General features: G+C 45.5%; 1 protein-coding gene across 1 annotated transcript; it reads left to right on the top strand.

Annotated features, from left to right (window-relative positions):
* The first annotated feature begins 454 nt into the window (after nucleotides 1-454).
* Nucleotides 455-3,816, top strand: mych (myelocytomatosis oncogene homolog). The gene is made up of 3 exons (XM_049023639.1): nucleotides 455-882; nucleotides 1,707-2,265; nucleotides 2,491-3,816. Exons 2-3 carry the CDS (start codon nucleotides 1,734-1,736, stop codon nucleotides 3,015-3,017), a joined length of 1,059 nt encoding a protein of 352 aa, XP_048879596.1. The 5' UTR covers nucleotides 455-882; nucleotides 1,707-1,733; the 3' UTR covers nucleotides 3,018-3,816.
* The last annotated feature ends 8,645 nt before the right edge of the window (nucleotides 3,817-12,461 follow it).

The raw sequence follows: 12,461 nt of genomic DNA, 5'->3' as shown, positions 1-12,461 counted from the left end.
TGAGTTAAAAATAACGAAGCACAAGTTGGAGTATGTTTAACAGTCCGTCAAGGAGTATGATTCTGAACCGAACTGCATGTTCCAACCGCTTGATTTATGCATCGCTCCCACATTCAGTCTAGCAAGCATTTTCCTCTTTGTGCGATCAATACATGCCGGACTCGGGTTACAAACGGACCGGTCCTGCGACAAGCACCACGGACAGACCTATATAACAAGGACAGTCTGGGTGTCCGTTAGTCGCACAAAATAACGCCACGGCTTAATAGCGACGAGTGTTTTTGTGTTAACAGGAACGCATGACGGTCCCACCAAGAGTCAAAGTACGCCTGCCGAAAGTACATTTCGTCCTGGGGCTGCACTGAGTGAATATTCACTCCCCCCGCACCCCACCCCCTGCCACCCGGCGTTTCTGCACGCGTTTCTCTCAGCTACCGCTTTCTTGGACAGTATCGTGCGCTGTGGCCGGGATCCATCCGCCGAAGGAACTAAACCCACAAATCTGCGGCTCTACCGGGACGTCGGTCCGCATTCTCGCCTTCCGACTGCGACCACATGAATTGCCTTATTCTGATAATTAATTACAGTTGTAGGAATTGGCACGCTCTGCTCTATTGCTGGAATTAGATATTTGGCGCGAAATTGCGGTGGGGGGGAACATTGCCCGCTTTAGTACTAATACTGTGGGGAGGTTTTTGCGGACCACACCTACTGGGGAAGCGACATGTGGATGGATGCATAGAATTTTGTCGGCATTGGTTAAAAATGATTTTCTCTACACCTTTTTACTTGGACAACTTGTGACTATTTTAGATAGCTACGCATTCTTATCTTGACAGCTTATTTCAAGGCAGTCTATTCATATTTTTCTCTTTAGAAAAGGTAAGACATTTCTAATATTTGAAGCTCATTCATGTACACGACTTGGTAAATAAATGGTCTTTTTAAATAAAAAAAAAAGAAAAGAAAATGAGCCTGAGTATCGTCGTAAGTAATAAGCTGGCTTGGCACGTTTTTCCGCTCGGCATATCCTATAGATGGGCTACTTGCAGTGACCGGCTCACTTCACTCATCCCACTAAATCATTTGCCAAATCCGGCATGTTGTACTTCTGCATTATTCTCTTGGCTTTTTTTTGGCCTGGTGAAGCGTCTACGTTGCATTTTACATGCTTTAACTGGCTAATTTCTGTTGGCTGAATTTGTATAAAATTCCATGGGATTGCAGAAGAATATTTTTTATTGTCTTTTGTACTAGATGGTAACTATTGAAACGCAATCCGATTACGCCTATTTAAAAGAATTTGACCCGTGGGTAATTATTTTAATGACTAATTTAGCCGAGTTGCATGGCGCAGTGGTATGATGAACTAGCTGCATTTCACAGCCGTTTACCAAATTTAGCGCCTTGAAGTAGATCGTTCCGGCTATTCGAGCTGCATTAAAGAAGTATGGCTGTACAGCGTCCCCCCCCCAAGTAGGCGTGGCTTCACCATTGTAACGCACTGGCTCTGCCCGCGATGGGCGTGGTTACTAATGTAAACATGCATAAAAGGGGGCAGCTTGCCGGCGTGACTGCGGGACGACTGGAAGACCGGGCTCAACTTAGTTGCTCACGGGGAGGATTGTTGGTCAGCGAGAGCCTGTTGGAATATTTTTCCAGTCGCGATATAAAGCTTCTATTTGTATGTCTATTGTTTTTGCCAGGTAGTTTTTCCCCCCCCAACTACGAAAATGCTTCAAAGTTTTACCCCGACGCACGACTGGGACTGTGATTCGGAGCCGCTGCTGTTTGATGAGGAGTTTTGTCAGATACTTCTGAAGGATCTGCAGATGCTCCCCACGCCGCCCCAGTCTCCACCTACAAAGACTGGGCTCGTCAAGCCGTGGTCCAAGGTTGATCAGCTGGAGTTCGTGTCGGAGCTGCTTTTGGAGGAGTTCAGCTGGGACCGCGATGTACAAGGCGCCGGCGGGAGCGAGGAGCAGCGGCCACATGAGTCCGAGGACTGCTTATGGCGCTTTGGCGGCGAGAAATCCGCGGAGGAAAAGCTGTCGGCCGTGCTGTCCACCAGCCCTCTTCTTTCGGACATTGATACCAATATTTTCGAGGAGATTGCCGGTTCCACGCTTCACTGCCACGACGTGGCGCTAGAGTGCAGATCTCTGGAGGACCAGGACTTATTCGAGGACAGCGGGGAGCAGAGGGAATCCTCCTCTGATTCCAGTGCTATGTCCACGGCGAGTGAATCGTCCACTAGTGATTCTGGTGAGCAAGTCCTTTTTTTATGTTTAGGTTTTGTTTTATAGATGTTGGAGGAATTAAAAAAAATAAAGATGGAAAAAGTTATTGCAGCTTTTTAATACTTATTAAAGGTGGGTGGTTGGACTGATCATCTGGGGTGTAGAAAGTAACCTAATATTCTGTGTTTTTGCATGAGGCATATTGCTGTGAGCTTCTAGTTATGCATGTGTGTCTTTTGTTCCTCTGCAGAAGATGAAATAGATGTTGTAACGGTGAAGAGGCCCGGCGCTGGCCTGCGGGCACAGCAGGCAGAAGAGCGCGCACGGCGGCGTGCCATCAAACGCTGCCACCAGGAGATACAGATGCAGCACAATTATGCAGCCCCGTGCCCGGCATCGCCACGGCGACCTGAGGCAGCCCCCCTCCAGCAGAAGCGGACGCGGGGCGAGGCGCACCGACAGCCCTTCCCTGCCGGACGCACGCGGGGCTCTGTGGCGCGGCAGGCGGCCGAGACGGAGGACGAGGAGGAGCGGAGGAGGACGCACAACGTGATGGAGAGGCAGCGGCGCAACGAGCTGAAGAACTGCTTCCTGCGGCTGCGCGACCACGTCCCAGAGCTGTCGCACAACGACAAGGCGTCCAAGGTGGTGATCTTGAAGAAGGCCAGGGACAGCATCCGCAGCCTGGAGGCGGAGAGCCAGAGACTTTGCGCTCGGCGGGACAGACTGGCACAGAAACAAGAGCAACTCAGACGCAGACTGGAGCAGTTGAGGTAGTCATCAGGCAGGCATGTGGACTTTATAGGGGGCTCAAAAAGACTGTGTGTGTGTGCTGTTCACACACACCAAGGACCAGTGGTGATAAGCTTTGGCCCTCCCACTGATCGTTACTGAAAAGCGGTGTGCTTGAGGTCTCTTTCCCCACCCCGCCCCCCCCATTCAAGTTGGGAGACACACTAGTGTCCAGTTTTGAATCTCGTTTCACAGTTGCCAAAGACATTTAGTTTTAATTCCCAACCAACACGGTCCACCATTTCAATGGGTTCTCATTTTTATTGTGATCCGAACATGGTGAGAATGCGTTACGTTTGTAAACGGTCACACTTTTTTTTTTTTTTTTTTTTTTTGTGTGTGTATGGTGGTCATTTTCTCCCTTCCAGATGAGTGGGTGTGTTTGTGTGTAACTTTATTTTATTTTTAATTGACCATTTCCTGGGGGTAACTGATATTATGAGAGTGTACAGTAGTTTTTATTTACTGGGTGGATTTCTCACATGCTGGTTCCGTCCAGTTGGATTAATATTTGTGTCCCATATTTCGACTGTTTGGCGTTGCCCACTTTTCTGGGTGGTGTTACTCTTGCACCTTGACGGGATCAGTGTTCAGTACATGTACTGTCTACCTCAGTTACTTTTTTTCTTTTTTGCTTTTGTAATGATACTTGTGTACATATATTTTAATTTACTGATTTATTATTTTTTTTTTAATTATTATATTATTAGGGTTCTATTTTTAAATTTTCAGTATCTTTCCTTTCTGGTACTTGCAATAAAATTGAACCAGAAACGCTTGTGTATGTGTGTCTTGGGTGTGCATTTTCTCTATTCTGCTTTTTCTCTGCCGACTTTTGGACAGTCTGCACTTTATTCATGCCTGTGGGGAAAATTGTGTAGTTATGCAGACAGAGAGGAAAACCTTGGTGCATGTAGGCGTATGGGCGAATGAGCTTTGGGGTCAAATCGCAGGGTCATCGAGAATCCTGTGCTGCAGTAGCTGTTAGCTTAAAGGGCCCTACGGTGACTTATTAAACAATCCAAGAACAGATTTGGTAGGTAAAGTACACATGCAGTTTGGTTGTAGAGCTAACTGGGGAAAGAAAATGGTCCCAGGGAGTGACTCCAGGTAACCGGGTGAGTTGCAAACCAATGGTGGGTATCTCAAGGTACTTTGGCTCCAAATAGTATTCGGCAGGTTCTGTGTAATTTGTGCATATAACCTAAAAAGTAGTTGCTATATCATGTGCAAACTGAATCTTGTGTTTCTTTTGTTTAAGCGGACACACTTGTATGGCTGTTTTGAAATGATGCACCGAGAACATGTATAATATCACATTTTTAGAATGAAGGTAATGAACAATTGCTTAGGATATATCTTGTGATAATGAGATATATATATAATTTTTATTATATGTAATCCTAGGGTAACTGACTTTGTACATTTTGCTGATGTGGCTCTGACCAAAACATTCAGAAAGACGGTGCCGTTTTCTTGCCGTCAACGGCCATATCAGTGTTTATATATATATAACGGAGTTTTACCCATAATTTTTCCATAAATGCTTATTCAGTACCTATCCCTACAACAAGTCCCTGGAAGCAATTGATACTGGACCTAGACAGAATGCCAGTCTATTGCAGGGCGCTGAGATTCACACAGTGGACAATTCGTAGAAGTCTATTTAACCTGCCGAATGCTTCTGAGACCAGGGGGAGATGGAACGTGTAAACGAGCGGCAGACGGCCCACCTGTGGAGCTGAACGTGGGATTTGTGTCTCCACCTCTGGAAGTGTGAGTCTAACCCACCCGTTAGTCACACCATATCTCGACTTTCACTATCACTCCACTCTACAAGTATGTATCCTACTGAACGGACATTTCACTAAAGGTGAGCGAGAGGGTTTCCATTGTTGCACAAGACCCCGAGTATCACACTGAGGTCATTGGGAGGAAAAAAGAACGTTTGTTCCCTCGTGCATCCAGGTAAATCCATCTGGCAGAGACCGCAAAGTGCTGTTTGTAGCAACGTCACTGCGACAGACTGAGGCCAGCATTGAATTTCTGGGTGTGTAGAACATTGGAATTAGTACTGCGCCCCAGAGCACGTGAAGCGGGTTCGAGGGGCCGTCACTTTGATGTCTGACGATGCATCCATGCATATAAACTGCCAGAGGTTTTCCGTATTTACTTAATTCATTCATGGATTTTTCCTGAATGGGCTTTGTGGCTTTACAGTTCATTGTAAGGGTAATGTTTGCCCATCATTCTTTTAACCCTCTATAAAACTCTCTCCTGATAAAACTCTTTCCTGTTAGATAACTGTTGCCCAGATGACCCAGATCACATAATTCATGATCTGTAAGGTTCAGCCTATTGTGAAACATTCACCAAGCCCCCCCCCCCCCCCCCCAGTTCTTTGTCCATGCATATGCGAGCCATTACCTGCTGAACGCACTGTGGAATGTCTGAGGGTCCATGCTGCAGTTTCACTATGGGGCAGCACCCTGGTGCCAAGAAGTTTTGCAGTGACCCAGCTTGCAGTCTGGTCGCACTGCAGGCTTTGTTTCCATTCACGCTTCTCACAGTCCTAAGTACTCCTCTGCTCGTCTTCAGCCCAAGCATACATGGGGAAGTGAGAGGCTTTTGAATTTCTGGGCCTCACAGTGTGTGTGATCTCTGCGATGTTTAAGCTCAGGTGATTCAAACGAAATATTCCCGATCTCTTTGGCCCTTGTGTTTTCTATCGAAACAGGAGAGTTCGAATACCTTTTGCCACAAAAAACGGTCACTCGTTTCCAGTACTGAATGAAATCCAGGTATCATAAATTGCTCGGACATATCTCCAGGTGGTACGACGTGCTGGAACTAACAAACAGCAATGAACAACATAGAAAATGGGATGTAGGGCCAGGTAGGCAGTGATTGGTAGGTGATTGTTTGCTGTGTTGATGGTCCCTGGGGTGGAAGGTGACTTAATTGACCATCAAGTTTCTCGACACGGAGGTGCTAACATGAAGTGGCTCCAACCTTGCTGGTAGTTGGTGATCCTAACTGAGAGGTGGAGGGACCGGCACTCCCATCCTCCACAGCCTTATGTCTGACATAGGAAACCCATTTATAAATCTGAAGGTCAAATCGCAGACTGTTGCCCCAACACCTGACTTAAATCTTGCATGTACCATGCAGTCTTTTGGGGGCCAACCCACATAAAAATACAAAAAAAAATACATAGCACGCACACACACACACACACACACACACACACACACACACACACACACACGTCAGGTAAACATTTCTTTATGGGGACCGCTCATTCTTTTCTATGAGAAAAATGCTAACGCTAACTATGACAACCTTAACCCCCACCCTGCCCTAACCATAACCGTAAGTAACCAAGCAAAATACAAGAGATTTTGCATTTTTAGTTTTTTCATTGCAGTCACAGATTTTTATTAAATTGAGTTTTTTTCCCCATTAGGGAAAAAAACTGGTATTTATCACGTTGTGGGGTCATTGTGTCCCCATAAGGTAAAGTATACCCCCCCCCCCCACACACACACACAGGAACATGTTGAAATAAACTAAAAGAACAATGAGTTTCCCTGTTCTCACTGGAACACATTCTTAGGATATGAATCCCGACCACTGCAACTGGATCAAGAGACTTAGAGGTATATCAGGGCCTCTCCAGTTGCACACTGGATACCCTACCAAAACACATCATCTTTTTTTTCAGCGTTCACCACATGAACTCAAATCTTAAAGTTTCATTCATTTACCTAACGCTTTTGTCCAAAGAAACTTACAATAAAGTGAAGGATTACGCTTTAAGCATGCTCTCTCTCCCATAAAGTTTGTGTCGTTAGTGCAGTGCTCTACTTGTTAAGCTACAGGAACGGGTGTCCACTGAAAACATGCAAGGATGTAGCTTAGATCGGAGCTGCTAAAGGTGATGGATCAGCTGGAGTCTGGGAATTAAAGGATAATTCTGCTCAGTATTCAAAATGAAGTATGAGGCAGTGAATACTGTTAAACGAGCACTTTCTCGTTTGTCACCATCTGCAATGGCTAAGGAAGTGGAAAATCCACCCAGAACAACCACATCCCCTTTTAAATGATTTATGTGTCGAAATAACTTCTCCTGTCATTTGATGAAGTTGTATTTTTGAGAAACAGACTCTCTGATAGCTTGATAATTGTTTCTCCCGTTGTTTCTGACCATTAACTTATTTCTAATTTGGTATCATATGTACGGATGCTTTATGCTTTGGGGATCGGCCCTCCGGTGAAGCCGGTACCTGGCATCCCTGGAGAAGCTGGGGTTAAGGGCCTTGCTCAAGAGCCTAATGCTGATACGACCGTTAAAATGAAGGTGAGATTTGCATGGTAATCGTGCTCCTTTTTCTTGGCCAAGCCAGCTACGTTCAATTTGAGACGCTCATTCTCTAAGGCTTCATCTCTGGCCCTATAGATCGAAGGGTGGGTGGGATCTCCCTATACAAGGATTTGAATATTTTATTTCCATCCTGGTCAGATTATCTGAGGTAAAGTCAACTGTAAAAGACAGTTAAACAGAAGAGCAGGGCTATGAACTTTCCCATTCCCCCGCTCGGAGTGACATAACGGCCTGGCTTTGTACGCTTTCCTTCTGTTAACTCTTACTTTCCTGTGGACTCTGAGGGGTGTTGAAAGGGAATTTTGGTGAGGCCCAAACAAACAGTGTGAAAGTCATCGCGGAAGGACTGGGTCTTCAAAGCGTCTTCCCAAATGTTGCAGCCCTCCTCCCCCACCTTCCAACTCCCCACCCACAAACACACAAGTGTTTATAGGAGGAAATGGTCTGGGACTCACATGTGGATAGCTGTGAGAGAGCCAAAAAATGAAAACCACATCAGCTCTCCTTGTTAATCTATGCTGGTTTTTTAGTGGCTGAATCAAACCATTAGACAAATTGGAAACATATGCTGTCCTTCCCTGTATTAGGCTACATTTTTTGCTATATGGTAACAGAGAGCCATTTATCAAGTATCATCAAGCGTTCCTCAGTCAGAGAAGCTCCAGTTGAGCTTAGGACCCATCCAGTCTTTCCAGCGTAGGGAAACACCAGACAGTATCATTTCAGAGCACTGTAGTAAACTTCGACAGTCAAACAGGTGCAGCTTTTCTGCCTGGATGTTTGGCTCATTGAGATGGACACTGTGTGTCTAATTATCCCCGATGTTCTTTTAAAGATCGATACAGCGGTATGTTGGTATGTTGCTTTGAGGTGTCTAACACATAACGTTGACAGATGCAATAAGATCAAATGAAATGAGAGCAAATCTTTCAAGGATATTAAAGGAATTCCATTGATTCCATTGTTAACGCAGGTTTGAAAAAGGCAAGGAGAGTGTAAAGAGTCACAAGGGGGGGGTGGGGGGTGCTAAGGTGTGACTGGTGAGCTCTGTTTAAAAGGCAGGTCTGCCTGGGTCTAGCTGATCTGACACACAGGAACCACACGGACATTGACACGCACGTTACGGATCTATGGATGTTCGTCTCTTGTGACCCACAAAGTAAGCGTCCTGGGTTCAGTGGATGACAGGTCAGTAATTCCAGGGGGGTCAAATGGGAGAATAGGATGGGGGGGGGGGCTCTGAGTTCTAAAGATGAAGGCTTATTCACTAATGACTCCAAATCCACAGCAGGTCAAAGGTCACTCTGTATTCACTTTCTAAAGACAAAAAAAGTCCTTTCTTAGGTGTACATTGAATATTCTCTCTCCCTCTCGTTTCTTTGGAAAAGGTTTTTTGAGAAAAGAAGGGAAAAAAGATAATCTTTAAAAAATGCAGCAGAACTGTGAGGAGAACCACCTCTTACTATGACGATAATTAGGTGATGTTCAAACCAGTAAGTACTTCAACAGTATGCAGGAAATTACACATTCAATTTTAACCTCTCTTTTTATCTGACAAACTCACAGAAACAGGAACATAAAGTCTGATCTGTAGACAAGATGAATATGGACATTCATGTAAAAAACTAGATTTGTACATAAATATCTGAGTTGCTTTTGCTGGGAACCGTTTATTGACGATGAGTTTACACTGAATAATTCATGATGAAGTGGAACGATAACAGAGGTTTTGACGAAAAACACGAAAGTCAGGGCTGAATGTCTTTTACAGTTTGAATAGTCGATCGAAAAAGCAAAAAAAACCTACAATTAATGAAGAAATGTGTGAGTGTGCTGAATCTGGGTATGATGATTTTAACTGGGAGATGATGGCAAGGCTGGGGAATGTACAAATGAAGCATACGGCAGAAGTGAGTACGCTCTCCTTGGAGTTTATGGTGCACAGCGGCAGTGCGCTGCGTCAGACACGCCCCCCCTTCTCCACCCCCCAGGGCCTCACAGCGCTGACAGGATGCCGGTGAAGGTCTCAGCATCGTTATGACATGCCTGACCATAACAGGGCAGCGAATGATCACCCCAGCAGGGTAGCGGGAACACCCCTGAGAAAAAAAACATAATCGGGATGACCTGGGGAGTGGGGCCAATCAGGAATGCCCCGACCCCAAAGGAGACTTCCAAGAAGAGTTTTTGTGAGGCAAAACTGGGGGTGGGGGCTCTCCTGCAGGGATTAGCGATTCCGGCCTGAAGTCCTACTCTCTTTGGCAGACACAGGCCATGTGTGTCCGGGTACCGAATTTCCCCCCTCAGTGCAGGAACAGACCCACGTGGAAAGAATGTACCATATACATCTTAAACATGGGAACATGATTAGCAAGAAATTCCCACTGTAAACTAAAGATAAAAAAAAAACTTAGCATGTTATAAAAGCGTACATAAAACAATTTAATTACAATACCTATCTAAGTACATCGTTTATTCTTTTTTTTACGTCGCTTAATGAGACAAGCGGCAAGTTTCGCGTTTAACTGTAGTACATTTCTGGTGTCAATGTAGGCCAGGACGATCCAGGTTACCCAGAATTTCCCCGGCAGCGACTGTTCTGAGGTATTGCGGTCGAGCCCCCGCCCCGAGCGACAATCAAGCGTTTTATGTAAACACCAGGCCGGGTTTAAAAATACGAATTTGGAAGAACGACATATGTTTCCTCTAAAGAGGCCCACCTCCTTTTCTCACCCATCATGCAGACTCACTGAGGTGTGCTCACTCTCCCCACTAAGTCACCTTTAAAGGAAGTTGTTTTTAAAAAAAAGCAGTTACAGGAAGAAGACTTTTTCTTTTTCATCTGAGTTTTGTGTGGACTTGTCTTGAAGTGATGTGATGGAGGAGGGTGGAGGATGTGAAAAGTGGGTACGTTAGTGTGTTCAGGGATAGTGTGATTGTGTTTGTGCGTGTGAGCGGGTATACCTTACCTTATGGGGACACAAAGTCCCCACAACGTGATGAATACCTTATGGGGGCCAGGAAATATTTTCTTCTTACTGTTTCGTATTGTTATTAATTCTCATTGGGTTTTCGTGGTTTAGGGGTTGGAACCTTGAGCAGAAATCAAATGCAACCGTACCTGAGCCTGTGAGCAGACTCATATGGACTCAAGTACAGGCTAATGCGTTCTGACAGACTCCAGCTGCACTAGGTCAAATCACCCTGATCAGGCCCTGGAACTACGAATGCTACTGTGCAATGCCTGTCCCCCCCCAACACTGGGAAAGTATCATGATACCACATCCACTCCAGGGGAGGGGGGGCTTCTGGATGGCACATTCACTTAAGAATCAGGTGTAAAATTTCACTAATGCTATGCAAGGATATACAATTTAAATATATTAAACATTTTATATTAAATGTGTATTACGCTGGAAAGTGGCACAAGGCCACATTGCTAGAATCTTCTATAATGTCATCACTTGTACAGGAATAACTAAAATGTGCCCTTTTATAATTTAATCCGCTGATGTGGAGCTTGCCAAAACACGTTAAGATAATTAGCATCTGCAACAGACAACTTTCCGGACCCAAAGGGATGTGCCAGGGATGTGGCTTGCACAACGCGCTCTCAGAAAGATTATTCCGGATTGTCGAGCACATCCAGAGGCGGGCTATGGGAGGTGGTCTTCCAGTTTCTCCAGCGCGCTTCTGCGTGCGTAACGTTGACAAAGAACCTGGAACTAACTCCAGCCAGCATAGCGATAGTACCCTGGTATCAGAAAGCCTACAGTGAGGACGCTCGCTCTTTTGTGCAGCTCAGCAGACGAACCCTCCGTGCTTGTAATCAGACGGCTGCTGGTTTGAGCCGAGCCTTCACAGAACAATCACATGTCCACATGCCCTTTGAGCAACCCCCCCCCAGCACTGTAAGGTGGCTGACCCCCAAACTTGCTCTCACCTGCATATGTGCGTGTGTGTCACAGAGAGCAAGATGGGGTAAAGAAAATTTCGCCACAGGGATTAATATTGCTTTCTCTGGTGATTGAAACTGGATGTATTCCCTGCCTGTCTGGGAAGTTCATTTGTTCTAGGAATGTCTGTGACCATTATGATAAAGGTATGGAAATATTCGGTGTGCAGTTTTCCCGACGTTCCCAAGAACCTTATCTCACTACTACAACTAAATATTACAGCAAATGAACGGCAAGATAGAGCAGCAGGTGAAACTCTTGTTTTATACCTCAAAGGTCATGGGTTCCTGCGATGGGCTGGCCCCCCATCCTGGGTTGTTCCCTGCCTCATGCCCATTGCTTCCGGGATAGGCTCCGGACCCCCCGCGACCCAGTAGGATAAACGGTTTGGAAAATGGATGGATGGATGGAGGTCATGGGTTCAAGGCTGCAAGGTGTGTTTGTAGAATGCATGTAAAATATCTATAAATAACATTTTTATTATAAAGGAAAATTTATAAAACCTGAACTGTGTCAAAAGGTTAACGTTTAGAGAATAACGTTATTGTGCTGATACAGACATAATCTTTGTTAAAATATAAAATGGAAAATAACGTTCCATTAATGTAAGAACATTCTCTGCCAACTTTGAGAAGATCTTTACATAATGTTGGCTGAAGTTCTGGGAACGGTCTCTCTTTAGCTGGCAGAGGGTTTCGAGGCTGGGGGGTGGACGGCGACCTCGTTGCCCATTTCACGAAACAGCGAAGCTGCAGGCTTCTGCACGTACTTATTTAGATCAGCAGCTTCATGACCTCCACCTCATTTACTGATCGAGCTGTAGAAAGGAAACGAAGCTGAGGAATTTTCTTCTTCAATACCAATCTCTGAAATAACCCAGATTCAGTAACGGGGTAACAGCGACTGTGACTAATTTGGACAAAATTTCCGCCTAGCCCCATCCCACTCTCGACAGGGTCACAGGGACAGCCCCAGCTGAGACTGTGTGCAGTCGCCCGCTCGCCCTACACAGACATCTCAGCGATGATCTTCACTTGACTGACGAGGTATTTCTGCTGAGGTGTTGCCCCGATCATCTCCTCTGTTTCT

The sequence above is a fragment of the Brienomyrus brachyistius genome, chromosome 8 (genome assembly GCF_023856365.1).
Source record: "Brienomyrus brachyistius isolate T26 chromosome 8, BBRACH_0.4, whole genome shotgun sequence".
Classification (NCBI taxonomy): Eukaryota; Metazoa; Chordata; class Actinopteri; order Osteoglossiformes; family Mormyridae; genus Brienomyrus; species Brienomyrus brachyistius.
This window is presented reverse-complemented; position numbering and strand designations above follow the sequence as displayed.

Excerpts from the sequence above, each read along its gene's own strand:
- mych (XM_049023639.1), top strand. The coding sequence starts at position 1,734 with ATGCTTCAAAGTTTTACCCCGACGCACGACTGGGACTGTGATTCGGAG. Across the intron at positions 2,266-2,490 it reads ATCGTCCACTAGTGATTCTG|AAGATGAAATAGATGTTGTA; the intron begins GTGAGCAAGTCC and ends GTTCCTCTGCAG.